Source organism: Mytilus galloprovincialis, chromosome 2, assembly GCF_965363235.1.
Source record: "Mytilus galloprovincialis chromosome 2, xbMytGall1.hap1.1, whole genome shotgun sequence".
NCBI classification, from domain to species: domain Eukaryota; kingdom Metazoa; phylum Mollusca; class Bivalvia; order Mytilida; family Mytilidae; genus Mytilus; species Mytilus galloprovincialis.
Window position 1 is genome coordinate 114,111,666 of NC_134839.1, and position 16,818 is coordinate 114,128,483.

A 16,818-nucleotide genomic window follows, 5' to 3' on the forward strand; every position below is an offset into this window, starting at 1 on the left:
TTTACAATATCAACTGTCTGCATTAATTTCTATATTTTAATGTAACATAATAACACAAGTTAAAACAATAACAACATATATGTCCAACCTCTCATAATCCCCTCGAATCCTGATCTCCTTTTGTCATTCAGTGTCTGAATCTGGATCATTGTAACTTGCAAAATACACTAATGGGTCCTTCGTTTTTGTGTGCCAAACAAGTAACTAATTGAAAATAAAAAAATAAAAAAAAACATAGAAGAGCATAGACATTACAGTGTTGTTAATTTGTTACATTGCTATAAAGTATTTACACCATACACATTTTGTTATAAAAAATGCTCCTAGTTTTAAGATGATGTTGAATCTACTTTATATGTATTCCATGCCACGGAACGCCATCTTGACTTAGTGGGATAGAAACCTTTAATTTTGAAATAATGTTTGCGTAAGACAGACTGAAAATGATTAATCTGCCCCACAACATATAGAATAAAATTGTGTGTCAATTTAAAAGAAATAGTGTAACTATGAAACAATTGAAAATGACCCCCCCCCCTAAGAATCAACTGATCCACATCTAACATGATTCTATAAAATAATCAAGGATATATATAGTCCAGTCACCCATTCCTCGTTTATTAATTCAGTGTATTAGAATGAGACCTATCCCCGATTTTTAATTTCCATGATCAACACGACGGGTGATACTAGTTGAACAGGAATCGATTATATGTCTGGAGCATCTAAGTTCAAACCGGTTTATTATGGCTACATGTTGCTCAAGTCTAAGTTTTCTGTGTAAGGTTATGAGGACAACCCCTTGGATATAAGCTTTTTATGGCGTTGTTTTTCGATTAATGAGTATCAATGGTATATTTAAAAAAATATATCAATGAATACAAAATATCTTGTATATTGATTAATCTAGTAAATTCTAATCATACCTTCGTACATCCATTGGCCTTTGGCTCCAGGTCATTTAATGTGCAACAAATTTCAAGAAATGATGTCTCTTGGTAACCTTCTTGAAATGATTTCCAAAAGTACAAATCATCATTGAAATAAAAGGTCTTGGTATTTAATGCGAATCCAGCCATGTCTATTGGAAACTTTCGCTGTTTCGTATTCCATGCATCAAATTTTATCACCTGAAATTATATTGCATACATACATTATAAGCTCATTTTTCTTTTCCTTTTTTAATGCAAGATGGTGGTGTAGGTTCATGCGCATGAGTATAGACATTTTTTTCAAAATATAAAAAAATAAAGCACATCGAACTAAAATAGATAAAAGCTATTACAATTTTCAACTATATGCTGACGGCATAATCTAGCAAACCTATAGGCACGAACTTCTCTCAAGAAAAGAGCAACTCAGTATCAGAATGACTGTTGGTAGCACGTGTTTTTCATGCTCTGGTCAGACGGTTCTTCCACGCTAAAGAAGGACTGAATACACATAGCACATTGAACATTACGAGCAGTCTCATAATAAACTCATCATAGATATCAGGATTGATTTATTTTTTTACGTCAGACACGCGTTTCGTCTACAAAGGACTGATCAGTGACGCTAGAATCCAAAACAGTTAATAAGGCCAAAGAAAAAGGTACGAAGATGAAGAGCATTGAGGACCAAAGTTCCTAAAAGTTTTGCCAAATACAGCTTATATTATCTATTCCTGAGGTAGAAAAGCCTTATTATTTTTAAAATTAAAACTGTTTGCAAACAGTTTATTTATAAATATGACCATATCAATGATAATTCATGTCAGCACAAAAATGCTGACTACTGGGCTGGAGATACCCTTGAGAATTTAAACTCCACCAGCAGTGGCATCGATCCAGTTGTATCAATTAAACTCATCGTAGATATCAGGATTAATTCTTTTATTTATGTCAGACCCGCATTTCGTCTACAAAAGACTGATCAGTGACGCTCGAATCCAAAAAAGTTAATCAGGCCCAAAAACAGGTACGAAGATGAAGAGCATTGAGGACCAAAAATTCCTAAAAGTTTTGCCAAATACAGCTTATATTATCTATTCCGGAGGTAGAAAAGCCTTATTTTAAAAAAAAACTTTTTGTAAACCGTTTATTTATAAATATGACCATATCAATGATAATTGGGGAATTAAAACTCCACCAGCAGTGGCGTCAACCCAGTTGTTGCAAATAAACTCATCATAGATATCAGGATTAAATTTTGTATTAACGTCACACGCGCATTTAGTTTACAAAAGACTCATCAGTGACGCACGAATCCAAAAAGGTTTATAAGGCAAAAAAACAGTACGAAGATGAAGGACATTGAGGACCAAAATTCCTAAAAGTTTTGCCAAATATAGCTAATGTTATCTATTCCTGATGTAGAAAAGCATAATATCATTACATACAGTTACATATTTAAATACTAAAAGAGGCATGAAAGATACCAGAGGGACAGTCAAACTCATAAATCGAAAATAAACTGACAACGCCTGGCTAAAATGAAAGAAGACAAACAATAGAACACATGACACAACATAAAAAATAAAAGAATTAGCAACACGAACCCCACCAAAAACTAGGGGTAGTCTCAGGTGCTCCGGAAGGGTAAGTAGATCCTGCTCCACATGTGACACACTAGGTGTTGCTTATGTTATAACAAATCCGGTAAATAGTCCAATTCGGTAGGTCACATTCAGGAAAGGGAAGAAAATTCTAGCGACGACGTTAGGAACATATCCGATATCATTTGTTAAATGTTTATTCCATAACGGTCCACCAACTCGTGATGGCGTCAATTTCACCATTTGGAACTCTTGGTTTAATAGCTTCCTTGTGAGCAGCAACCCTCTATCAAGAAAATCGTGATAGGAAATGCAAGCACGGGAATATCGTATCAATTGGTAGAAATATACCCCGTATGCAGGTGCTGCTGAAATGTTGCTCCTTAGAAATGGAAAGTTCACAATTGCTAAACTTTTTTTGAATCAGATGCCAATTAAGATTTGGTATATAGACAAGTGTTCTAAATCTCTGGTCAGCATGTTCTATACCAGGACGATAAACACAATCATCCTTATTATCAACAACAAAATCAGGAGAATGTAATATCATCATGAATGTAATCAACATCATACTATTACCAAGCTTACAGTACAACATTGGATAAACTTGACAACTAGTAAACATGGGAAAAACAACAATTACTCATCTGTGTGTATTAGATAAAAACATGTCACCAGCAAGCAGAAAACCGATTACAGTATAACAAAATCAAATGTGAAACAAAACATCACATTATTATTACTTATTCTAGGAGGCGATATAGAACTAAACACTGGATCTAGAGTTGAACAACAAAGCGTATACCCATGTGGACTATATGACCATCTAGTAACATGGACGTGCAATGCTTTTTTGTGTGATTAATGTGACATATGGCATCATATATCATGTAGTTGACTATGAACTCCTTCAAAGATCAAACATACAACGACTTTGTTGCAAACTCGGGAGAATAAAAGATACCAGAGGAAATCAAAAACAAACGGACAACGCCATTAATAAAAAGGAAAATGACCAACTGATAAACAAAAGTATATAAACACAACATAGAAAAATAAAGACGACTTAGTAACACGAATCCCACCAAAAACTGTCATCTTTACATTTCACAACTACGAACTGAACACATCAAATTACTACCAACCACTCACACATGAAATCTTATTCGAATCTGTGTCATCAAGCATTATTATTTCGCCATCTAAAGACAAGCAGTCCAAGACTCAAACCACAATCCTGAGCGAAAACAGTTCCAAAAATTAGAGTAATAGAAGTAGAACGCAAAGTAATAGTATATTTAACTTGAATGAAAAAAAGAAACTGAGAGTACAAACTGTCAATTGCTAAAACATAAAAGAAAACCCCTCAAACTGACATTGCAATCCTGTATTTTCTCAAAGCTTTTGACATTGTACCGCAAAACAACTTACTTTCAAAAAATTGCGATGGAGGCAGTAGAAGGGGGAGAACAGTCTGAACAAGTAAAATTGGACTCATGGGTTCCACAAGGAACAGTCCTTGGATCATTACTCTTTTTGTCACATAAATGACCTCCAAGACACTGTCCAATCATCTGTACGGCTGTTCTCCGATTACTGATAACTGTACAGAACCTTCAAAACAGAGAAAGACCACAAACTACTGAAAGAAGAAATAGTAAAACTAGAACTTCAAGATTGGGCAAATAAATGGGGTATGCGATTTAACGCTTACAAAATTCTACACCATAGGCATCAAAAACAAAAGCCATAGATTTTTTACACCCAACTGCCCCATAAGTCCAGAACAACCAATACCTAGCAGTGCCGGTACCGAGAAAATCTGAAGTGGAGCACGCATTTACAAATGTTGCAAACAGAGCATAATTAACCATAGTCTTCCTCAGAAGTAACTACGGTACTGTTAACATGAATGTAAGACAACTGCTTACATTTTTCTAGTACGGTCAACTATGGGATATTTAGCAAAAGTATGGGACCCCTACAGTGAAGCTGATTCGAACAAGCTGGAAAAAATACAGTGGCAAGCAGCACGCTTCATAACCGGCAACAACAAACCATGAGAAGATGACTGCGTAAAACATGCTATAAACCAAATTAGAACTCCAAGCATAATGCACAAGCCAAAAACTTATATGTTTGTGCCAGGTGGTTGAGGGGGTGATTCCTGCTATTGATCAAGACGATTTCTTATAATCATGGAGACCAAGACGAACCAGCACAGCAAAAAAGTTTGACATTTACCAGAAAACATAATTGAAAAACAAGTGAGAAATAACACTAGGTGCTTAGGCATTCCCACCAGTAAAACACAGCAACATTCAAATTCATTCTAGTGTCCACAATAAATAACAGAACCACCGAGAAGACACAATTAAGCGCGCAACATGTGTAGAGACCTTTAATCTGCTCTCACGAAACGTGAACAAATCGACGGCGCCATCTCCCCGTTGTATAAAAGTCAGTATTTATAACTACAACGTACCCATACAGATACAGATGATGCCATATTTGGGATTATTAAACACACAAACACATATACAAACGTATAAACACGTACATGGATAATCCAAGAACTGCTCAATAAGCGATATCCCGATGTAATGTTTACCAAATTTTGTTGTTAATTTCTGTGTCATTTGGTCTCTTGTAGAGAGTTGTCTCGTTGGCAATCACATCACACTTTACTTTGTTATTGTTCTCGAATCATCGTGTGCGTGTCTGCATAAATCATTATCTTACTTATTCCATAAAACAAACCTTTCCATTTTCGAGGATTGGTGTCTGATATTTCTTTTCAGAAACAAATCCCACCGGCCATACTGAAATCTTTTTTGTGTATCTCATCTAAAAAAAAACCTGTTTTGAAATATGTAGAGATAATATCAATGAGAAAACTTTTCATCAGAGATCAACTCATGTCACAGTTAGGAACTATACTTCAAGATATGGCCTTCATTTATGAGGAAACTAATATCGTATAACAAACTATAGTAGGCCCCGACATGACAAATAGAAAACATTTCAAACGAATTTATGTAAACAATAAAAAAAAAAACCAAAAATGATATATATTGGGACTGGCAAATACCAAATATATCGAGGTTACATGTTTCCACGGATCGTATCTCAATTGGCGAATTACATCACCATAAAAAAAAACCACTTTATACGTTTTCTACAGATACAAGTGGACCAAAGTAAAAAAAAAAAGGGGGAAATTAACATCAAAGAATGAAAAAATGTCCGTGTTGTTTTTTTTTCTTTTGAAAAAGGAATTAAAATCTAGGGGAGAAGAGTATGGTTTATATATGATTTATTCAAATTAAGTTCCATTGGATACATTTTTGGCAGCATATTGAATGGCCATGATTGAATAAAAACATTATAATATTCTTAAACAATACAGCCATAAAGACATGTGTAATTAACAATTCCTAAATTTGTGAGTTTTCAAACAATATAACTGACATTTTGCTTTTGTGATTATGCCAATGGTCAGTAACCTACTCTTTTGTGAGTATACCAATAATCAGTAAATTACTTCTTTGTAAGTATGCCAATAGTCAGTAACTTACTTCTGTGAGTATGCCAATAATCAGTAGCTGACTTCTTTGTGAGTATGCCAATAGTCAGTAACTTATTTCTTTGTCAGTATGCCAATAGTCAGTTACTTACTTCTTTTCAGTATGCCAATGGCCAGTAACTTACTTCTTTGTCAGTATGCCAATAGTCAGTAACTTACTTCTTTGTGAGTATGTCAATAGTCAGTAACTTACTTCTTTGTGAGTATGTCAATAGTCAGTTACTTCCTTCATTGTGAGTATGCCAATAGTCAGTAACTTACTTGTTTGTGAGTATGCCAATAGTCAGTAGCTTACTTGTTTGTGAGCCGTATGCCAATAGTCAGTAACTTATTTCTTTGTCAGTATGCCAATAGTCAGTAACTTACTTCTTTTCAGTATGCCAATGGTCAGTAACTTACTTCTTTGTCAGTATGCCAATAGTCAGTAACTTACTTCTTTGTGAGTATGTCAATAGTCAGTTACTTCCTTCATTGTGAGTATGCCAATAGTCAGTAACTTACTTGTTTGTGAGTATGCCAATAGTCAGTAACTTACTTGTTTGTGAGTATGCCAATAGTCAGTTACTTACTTCTCTGAGTATGCCAATAGTCAGTAACTTTCTTCATTGTGAGTATGCCAATAGTCAGTAACTTATTTCTTTGTCAGTATGCCAATAGTCAGTTACTTACTTCTTTTCAGTATGCCAATGGTCAGTAACTTACTTCTCTGAGTATGCCAATAGTCAGAAACTTTCTTCATTGTGAGTATGCCAATAGTCAGTAATTTACTTCTTTGTGAGTATGCCAATAGTCAGAAGCTTACTTCTTTGTGAGTATGCCAATAGTCAGTTACTTTCTTCATTGTGAGTATGCCAATAGTCAGTAACTTACTTCTTTGTGAGTATGTCAATAGTCAGTTACTTACTTCTATGAGTATGCCAATAGTCAGTAACTTTCTTCATTGTAAGTACGCCAATAGTCAGTAACTGACTTCTTTGTGAGTATGCCAATATTCAGTAACTTACTTCTTTGAGTATGCCAATAGTCAGTTACTTACTTCTCTGAGTATGCCAATAGTCAGTAACTTTCTTCATTGTGAGTATGCCAATAGTCAGTAACTTATTTCTTTGTCAGTATGCCAATAGTCAGTTACTTACTTCTTTTCAGTATGCCAATGGTCAGTAACTTACTTCTCTGAGTATGCCAATAGTCAGAAACTTTCTTCATTGTGAGTATGCCAATAGTCAGTAATTTACTTCTTTGTGAGTATGCCAATAGTCAGAAGCTTACTTCTTTGTGAGTATGCCAATAGTCAGTTACTTTCTTCATTGTGAGTATGCCAATAGTCAGTAACTTACTTCTTTGTGAGTATGTCAATAGTCAGTTACTTACTTCTATGAGTATGCCAATAGTCAGTAACTTTCTTCATTGTAAGTACGCCAATAGTCAGTAACTGACTTCTTTGTGAGTATGCCAATATTCAGTAACTTACTTCTTTGAGTATGCCAATAGTCAGTACCTTTCTTCCTTGTGAGTATGTCAAAAGTCAGTAACTTACATCTTTGTCAGTATGCCAATAGTCAGTAACTTACATCTTTGTCAGTATGCCAATAGTCGGTAACTTACTTCTTTGTGAGTATGCCAATAGTCAGTAACTTACTGCTTTGAGTATGCCAATAGCCAGTACCTTTCTTCCTTGTGAGTATGCCAATAGTCAGTACATTTCTTCTTTTTTAGTATGCCAATAGTCAGCAACTTACTTACTTGTAAGTATGGCAATAGTCGGTAGCTTACTTCTGTGAGTATGCCAATAGTCAGTAGCTTACTTCTGTGAGTATGTCAATTGTCAGTAACTTACTTCTGTGAGTATGCAAATAGTCAAAAACTTACTTCTTTGTCAGTATGGCAATAGTCGGTAACTTACTTCTGTGAGTATGCCAATTGTCAGTAACTTACTTTTGTGAGTATGCCAATAGTCAGCAACTTACTTCTTTGTAAGTATGGCAATGGTCGGTCACTTACTTCTGTTAGTATACCAATAGTCAGTAGCTTACTTATGTGAGTATGCCAATTGTCAGTAACTAACGTCTGTGAGTATGCCAATAGTCAGCAACTTACTTAATTGTAAGTATGGCAAAGTGGGTAACTCACTTCTTTGTGAGTAACTTACCTCTATAAAGATTTCCAAATCATATGTATTATCATCATCCGCGAAGTAAACCACGCCATCTTTAGACATATCGATATTTTCCCGCAACCAAAATATTGCCTTATTCCTTTGATGTATTCCTTTGAGAGTTCTTGGTACGTTTTTATATCGAGTAGCAGAAAGATATGTAAACTGAATGTCTATTTTCATTAACAGGTGTCTAACTGCCTCTAAGGTTCTTTTTCCTTCTTCTACTACGATCCAATGAACTGCTGGTACGTTCCTCAAGGTGTTCCCGAGTCTTGTCAGTTCAGGAATTTGAGTCAATCGTTTGTATGTCGGAGTAATTACATAAATTATTGGTAAATGTTGATTTTGCTCTTCTCTTTTTGTACAGGATATTCGTCCTCCATTGTCGTAATGTAAAACATCTGTCAACAAGAAAAATCCCATATATTAAAAGATGATGAAATGGTGACACGATGATGATGAACTCTACAAAGACATGTGAGATAGCATCCAGGGACATGCAATCTTCAACAGTAAAGATTATCGATTAAATATGTGTTAATCTTAAGAAGAAAAGCAGATTAGAACTTAATTTAACAACAAATGGAATATAATATAAACCAACCGATTCAGAAATGTGATAGATCGAACAGTACTCCACATCGACGTAACCCAGTGCATGGAACTATCGAACAGTACTCCACACTGACTAAACCATGTGCATGGAACTATCGAACAGTACTCCACACTGACAAAACCATGTGCATGGAACTATCGAACAATACTCCACACTGACAAAACCATGTGCATGGAACTATCGAACAGTACTCCACACTGACAAAACCATCGACATGGAACTATCGAACAGTACTCCACACTGACAAAACCATGTGCATGGAACTATCGAACAGTACTCTATACTGACAAAACTACGTGCATGAAACTATCAAACAGTATCCACACTGACAAAACCACGTGCATGGAACTATCGAACAGTACTCCACACTGACAAAACCACGTGCATGGAACTATCGAACAGTACTCCACATTGAGAAAACCACGTGCATGGAACTATCGAACAGTACTCCACACTGACAAAACTACGTGCATGTGTAAAGCAAAATATTGTCCTATGAAATAATGTCCCACAAGACAATATTTCATAACTATGCATCATGAAATATTGTCATCGTCTATGGAAAAATGTCCAGAGAAGGACAAATTTTCATAGTGAAATTTTGTCTGTATGTAGACCATATTTCACAGATGAATACTATGGAATTTTGTCTTGTTAAAGGGAGGTTATATTTTGTGTGAATTGAGACAATATTTCACAAATTAATACTATGAAATTTTGTCCTGTTAAAGGGAGATTATATTTTGGTTATATTTTGTGAGTTTTAAGACAATATTTTATCGACAGATTGTCATGGAATTTTGTCTTATTAAAGGGGTGGGTATCAACATATATTCATGTTAGATATTGATATTTTGTTTGACTTATAATAACACATTAGCGCAAATTAATATTCCAGTACATTACTTATATTTGTACAGTATACTGTAATGCAATGAAACCTACGTTAGACAATTCTTTAATCTATAAGTAACCATTTGTAATGTATCTATGCAAATTTGAATCTTACTATAAGTAATAACATACGATCCTTACTATACAAAATCATTTCAGTTATAAATCTACAAATTTATGTACATTCTGCGTGCTTATGTACTACTTCTAATTGTGTAATAAATCGATTAAAAAATAATTTTAAAGCCAGTATTTCATAGTGAAGTATTGTCATCAACAGAATTTCATATACAAGGACAGAATTTCTAATGAAAAATGTCAAGGACAATATTTCATTATGAAATACTGTCATTGGACAATATTTCATAGGAAATTTTGTCCGACGTACAATATTTCATTGGGGACAATGTTTAATGTTACACATGGAACTATCGAACAGTACTCCACACTGACAAAACCACGTACATGGAACTATCGAACAGTACTCCACACTGACAAAACCATGTGCATGAAACTATCGAACAGTACTCCACACTGACAAAACCATGTGCATGGAACTGTCACCGGGGAAACTGGGTGACTTGTGAGGTCGTGCAACAAGACCTTGACTGAATGGCCACTTGTTACTGAAACTGTGTGATGCACCTGATCACACAACGAACGATTGCTGTGAATAGCAATGAGAACTCTGGAACTGAAACTCTGGTGAAACCTAACTTTTGAGACTCTGGAACTAGCGATGAATAAACCAATAATTCAGCATGGAATACTATTACTTTTATTACAGATGGACTGTGTTCAGGGTAAAGTTCTGAGTCCGAATCTTGCTTATTGAAATTATAAGCAAGTATTTATACACAATTGAAATGACAAGAATAGACATAACAAATAACAATTAATTTGAGTGATATTGTTCACTGACAAAGATTAAACTATTTTTAGAACTTGAAGAATAAATATTAAATGATAATCTGATTATGACAATTAAGAACATACATTATGAATAAGGTAAAATGTCACTAATTAGGTAACAGATTGAACATGTCACTCAATGTCCAAACTAAGAATTAAAAAGCATGTTGATTGTTTTAAGTCCTGGATACGAAATGTAAATAGAAACGAAATTATAAAATAAAATGAATTATAAAACACAGAGAATTAAAGTCTAAAATATCACAATTGAGAATTTTGTATTAAAGTCCAAAATAATAAACGAAGCTGCTTTTTCCACTGTCACAGAACTATCGAACAGTAATTCCACTGACAAAACCACGTGCTTGGAACTATCGAACAGTATTCCACACTGACAAAACCACGTGCATGGAACTATCGAACAGTACTCCACAACGACAAAACCCAGTGCATGGAATTATCAAACAGTCATCCACATTGACAAAACCAAGTGCATGGAATTATCATTGCTGTTGTTTTTTTTTAAATTATTATTTTTTTTTTTTTTTGCTTCGTGTAAATTAAATGAGTCAAGTAATTTTACCTAAATCTTTAGTTTGTTCTTATGTTGTGCTGTCGCACGTCAGGTCATGGTTTAACGCTGATAAATATGTGTGTCCCCTCTTCATTCTGTGTGTGTCTGTCCCAGGTCAGGGTTTAGCGCTCAAAAATATGTGTAACCCCTCCACATTCTGCTTGTCCAAAGCCAGGAGTCTGTAATTAAGTGGTTGTTGTTGGTGGCTGTGTGTCATCTTTGTTTTTATTTTATTGTTTTGCCATACATCGGGCCGCTAGTTTTCTCGTTTGAAACGTTTTTTTCTTTCTTTTTGTCATGTCTTGGCCATTTCATAATTAACTGACTATACGGCATGTGTTTTGCTTATTGCTGTATGCCGTACGGTGACATATTTTTGCTTATTGCTGAATGCCGTACGGTGACATATTTTTGCTCTCTTCCACGTTTATGGATTCTGGTGAAAGTTGCCTCATTGGAAATTATAACGCCTAGGTGGCAGGATCTCGCAATAGTCGACAAACTAATATGTACTGATTGTACTATAACTTTATAGATAACATACAAGTAATTCCTATTAATAAAGAAGTGCACCAACATACGATTGTTTCTTTATCAATTACTTTCTTGTCGTCTTATAATTCCAAAATTCAGGTTCAGAAAAGAATGTTGATTTTAGAAGTGTTTGGCTCTTCAGAGGTGTACATCCTCAATAGCGGCGCGGAAAAGCAACACATATATCTCGTCTCCCGCGTCTTTTATCGTAGGCGAGACAAAAATTATAAAGCGGTTGCTTGTTTTCTATTATCCAATTGTCTTCAAACAAGAAAAAAATAAATAACGTATAAATCATTTAAAATTACCTGAAGACAGAAATTTACTGTACAAGAAGAAAAAAGCAATACATGCGAGTATTACTGCTTTAACTGATATTTTGGCGGCTGATCTGGTTGCCATCTTTGTTCAACAGAATGAGTTTAATCCAAGTAAAGAAAACACACCTGAAGAAGAAAATCTCTGTCAATAGTTGAATAGATGTTTCTCCCTTAACTTTGTGTTTTGATAGAAGTAAAGTGACACGAGGAAGAAACACTTTCAACGTTCTTAGATCATTAGAAACAGATCTAAGACTCCCTCATCAGATGTTTGTATGGTCAACTGTCTTATGCAACAGGTGCTGCTTGTCACACAAAAAGCGTTATGTTGCTTAAAATCTGTTTGCTAACACGTCTAACGTACCTTACGATATATATTACAGCGATTTAGAGCTTTATCTTCGTAAAACTTGATTTTTGTTGTCGCACATGTCCTTTTATCTAGCTCTACAACGCTTCGCTTCGTAATTTCATTTCGACAATAAAATCTGCGCATCGCTATGGTAAACTCTACAAAACCTTTCCGAAAGAACTAGCTCAGTAAGATGGTCCTATGCACAATCCCCCCTTAATTCGCCTCTGTTACCATAGATCACACACACAAAATGAGTTTCTCCAGATATGTATTTTTAAGATTAAATAGTAGTCTGTTTGACGGGCTTTTGTTAAAGAATGAAAGGGGTGTGGGTGACCAATGTGTCTAACATTCATTTTGTAAAATATATTTCATGAATAAAATAATTAATATGCCTTCATTTTATTTTTAAAATAAGTGATAAATGGTAAACAAAAAAAAATACCTTTAAGTCAAACCTGTGTAGTAGCACGAAGCTTTTAGTTGTGATTCAAACACACCTCTGTATTAATGACTCATCAAGAAGATATTTCGTTTTTTTTATACTTTGATTGTCAATGTTATCATATCAACATGTAAGCTTATTATATGACTAAAATAATCAAATCTGAAGAGAGATATATCAATTGTGTTTTCAGTCAAAACAGTAAACGCAAGTCATAAGGTATAAAGGTGTATTCGATTTTCTATTTATCGATACGAGTTGCCGGTTACAGAGGTGCAAATTCATGCATCAAAATATCAATATTTATCTTTTCGTGGACTTTTTGTCAGTGGAATTTATATTTATGTATATTTTTCAAAAGATCAAAAAAAAATAAGCACCTATATATACCTAGCTTTATACAGTCAAAATTCTACTTCGTCAAAATTGTCTCCACATTACGCAAGCTATTGTTTTCAATTGTAAAAATGGAAGTCATTGTAAGGATGACAATCTTGACTAGCGAAGATAAGGGATGACGCACTGCCAATTTAATTTAAAAACCGAAAAATTAATCCACATAGATCAATTATGATACTTACATGTGTATGCCAGTTGTATTTTACAAGACAATGTATCGACTAGCTATTGGGTATCATTTGATGTACTTTTCTTAATTTAGTTATCCTTTTTGTATTTCTTCTCTTTTTTGTGCTTTGTGTTGAAATGACGAATTGATAAAATTGAGAATGGAAATGGGGAATGTGTCAAAGAGACAACAACCCGACCAAATAAAAAACAACAGCAGAAGGTCACCAACAGGTCTTCAATGTAGCGAGAAATTCCCGCACCCGGAGGCGTCCTTCAGCTGGCCCCTAAACAAATATATACTAGTTCAGTGATAATGAACGCCATACTAATTTCCAAATTGTACACAAGAAACTAAAATTAAAATAATACAAGACTAACAAAGGCCAGAGGCTCCTGACTTGGGACAGGCGCAAAAATGCGGCGGGGTTAAACATGTTTGTGAGATCTCAACCCTCCCCCTATACCTCTAACCAATGTAGAAAAGTAAACGCATAACAATACGTACATTAAAATTCAGTTCAAGACAAGTCCGAGTCTGATGTCAGAAGATGTAACCAAAGAAAATAAACAAAATGACAATAATACATAAATAACAACAGACTACTAGCAGTTAACTGACATGCCAGCTCCAGACTTCAATTAAACTGACTGAAAGATTATGATTTCATCATATGTACATCAGGCACAATCCTTCCCGTTAGGGGTTTAGTATCATACCATCATAACATATATGAGAAGAACATAACCCGTGTCATGCCAACAACTGTTTTTAGAATAAATGTGTTTAGTTCCGACGCAAAGACCTTATCAGTGACTCAATATTAACGCCAAAATATGCAATCTTTAATGACTTGACAACAGTATCGTAATTATATCCCTTCTTAATAAGTCTATTCAAAGGTTTTTTAAGTTTCTGAGGTGAATACTGACACCTTTGTGCTTTATAAAGAATATTTCCATAAAAAATTGGATGTGAAATACCTGAACGTATAAGAAGTCTGCATGTTGAGCTATATTTACGAATGATGTCTTTATACCGATGAGAATTTTAAACTAATTTTTGTAAGTTGTTTTTTTTACATTGTCTATTTCAGGTAAGGGGGCGGTTTTGGGCAAGATTCGGTTTGGCATGTCAGGGCCTCGTTGGACGAGTGATACAAGTAGTTCAACTACTGTATATCTGGAAGCATATTACAACACCAATCTTGATTCACAAGGTTTGCCAGTTCTCCTGTCGAAGTTCGTCGGTTCTCTCCGCGCGCATCGGCTTCCTTCACAAATAAAAAAAAATAACTTATAGTTATCAAAGGTATCCATACACAAGAATGAAGGACATTGTTTTTCATTAATCAGTACACGTGCTATGTCATTGATAAATCTTATAAATAGTTATCATTGATGTAAACGGGAAACACTTATACCCTGTTATAATTTTCAATATATCTTTTTACCTTAAATATGATAAAAAAAAATCCATAGCAAGTGAAAATTTAGAAGGATTTCCAAATATGATTCTTCAAAAAAAAATTTAGTCAGCGTTTGTCAATGGCAATTTGAAATTAGCATTCGGCATATTTTTTCTCCCCCCTCCCCCTATGTTTCTATTGTGGTTATTGTACCTTTTACTATAGGTTGATGCTTTAAACAAATCATAAAATTCAATTTTTCGTCGCAGTTAATTTTTCAATAGCAGATAAGATTGAAAAATGATAAAACAATTTAAATATCAAGAAATAAATATTTTAAATCAATGCTTTCCGTTGTCAACTGCATTTTGAAATGCAAACTCCAAACCTCCATTCGACAGGTGTTGTATGTACAGTATACAAATGGATCGACATAGAAAGATTGACTTAATAATAGTTTCTGCTTTGCCCACTTTCATCATTTAGAAATAAAAAGTGGTAATTGTTATTGAAAGTTCTATCGAATTTTAAGAGATTTGATACAGAAAAATGTATCAAAATGACTTATTTTGTTTATGAATTTGATATACCGTGGCCATGATATATTTCAATAAAAAAAAGAACAATAGAATAACACAGATACATAAACCGAGGTTATGTCAATTTACCAAAATTAGGAAGACTTAATTTTATAAATACACATACGAGATATCATGTGTCATTATAAAATTATATCTCGGTGAGTAATTGAAAACTATCAGAGTTTTTATAAAAAAATCTTAAACAACTTGGGTTATCTCGCTTGGAAATGTCCAATATTCTTGAACATGGACTTATACGAACTAAAACTCTCAAGTCAAGAGACTGTGACCCAGGGGCCAATTTCAATTGAAACTCAAGAGTTAACTTTACTAACTCGGGTTTCAACAATCCGAGTTTACTCGAACATCTCGTGTTTACCCTGCTTACCACGGTTCTACCCCTTACTGAGCCAGCGTTAAACTCGAGAAACCCTTGAATGACGTCAAACCAATCCGATATTTTCCTTGTTTATGCTTAGTCAGGGCCTTACCCTAGAGATACTTGGAGTTGTTCCGAATAGCAACTCGAGTGCGTTCACCTGGGCCGCGTTCAATATCGTAGCTGCTACGTAGAGCTATATAGATTTTGACTATTGAACGTGTAGCTATAGACTAGCTGCTACATAGATATTGTAATTTGATAGCAGCTACGTAGCTGCTACGATATAGAACTCAACCTGCCTTTAAACTCTGAAAAAAGTAAGATCACAAAAATACTGAACTTAGAGGAAAATCAATTTTGTAAGTCCATTATCATATGGCAAAATCAAATAACAAAACGCATCAAAAACGAATGGACAAGAACTGTCATATTCCTGACTTGGTACAGGCATTTTCAAATGTAGAAAATGGTGGATTGGACTCGAGAGTTTCAAGTGAACTTGGCCAGTGGTTGTCGTTTGTTGCGAGTATCATATTTGTTTTTCGTTTATTTTTTTGTATACATAAACAGGGCCGTTAGTTCTCTAGTTTGATTTTTTTTTTACATTTGTCATATCAGGCTTGCTATGCAGAATTGCTTCTTGATTGGACCGTACAGTAACATATACTTGTTAACTTCTACGTTATTTGGTATCAGGTGGAGGATTGTCTCATTGGCAATCATACCACTTCTTATTTTTTACACCGAGTGTCGGTCAAGAAATAAACCCCATTTCTCCTCTGGTAAACGGTCAGTATCATTCCAGCAGCATGCACCTGCATACATATTTTTTTCTGATCTTTTACAGCGGATTCCATTGAGTGTGTAGCCAAAGGTTATTTCTTTGGTTAGCTTGCTTGTTAGCTGAACCGTGAAGTCATTATTAGGTGAGGTATACTACCCTCCTTTC

The 16,818-nt window shown here is 34.7% G+C and overlaps 1 protein-coding gene across 1 annotated transcript; it reads right to left on the bottom strand.

Moving 5' to 3' along the window:
* LOC143065472 (galactosylgalactosylxylosylprotein 3-beta-glucuronosyltransferase 1-like) lies at nt 1–13,002 on the bottom strand. The gene is made up of 6 exons (XM_076239050.1): nt 12,931–13,002; nt 12,119–12,256; nt 8,272–8,681; nt 5,297–5,383; nt 927–1,130; nt 1–204 (listed from the first exon to the last, which is right to left on the bottom strand). Exons 2-6 carry the CDS (start codon nt 12,210–12,212, stop codon nt 124–126), a joined length of 876 nt encoding a protein of 291 aa, XP_076095165.1. The 5' UTR covers nt 12,213–12,256; nt 12,931–13,002; the 3' UTR covers nt 1–123.
* Nucleotides 13,003–16,818: the final 3,816 nt, after the last annotated feature.

Coding starts and splice junctions, on each gene's coding strand:
- LOC143065472 (XM_076239050.1), bottom strand. CDS start 12,212: ATGGCAACCAGATCAGCCGCCAAAATATCAGTTAAAGCAGTAATACTC. Junction 5,384..8,271: donor ATTTGGAAATCTTTATAGAG/GTAAGTTACTCA, acceptor GTTTTTTTTTAG/ATGAGATACACAAAAAAGAT. Junction 1,131..5,296: donor CAATCCTCGAAAATGGAAAG/GTTTGTTTTATG, acceptor ATATAATTTCAG/GTGATAAAATTTGATGCATG.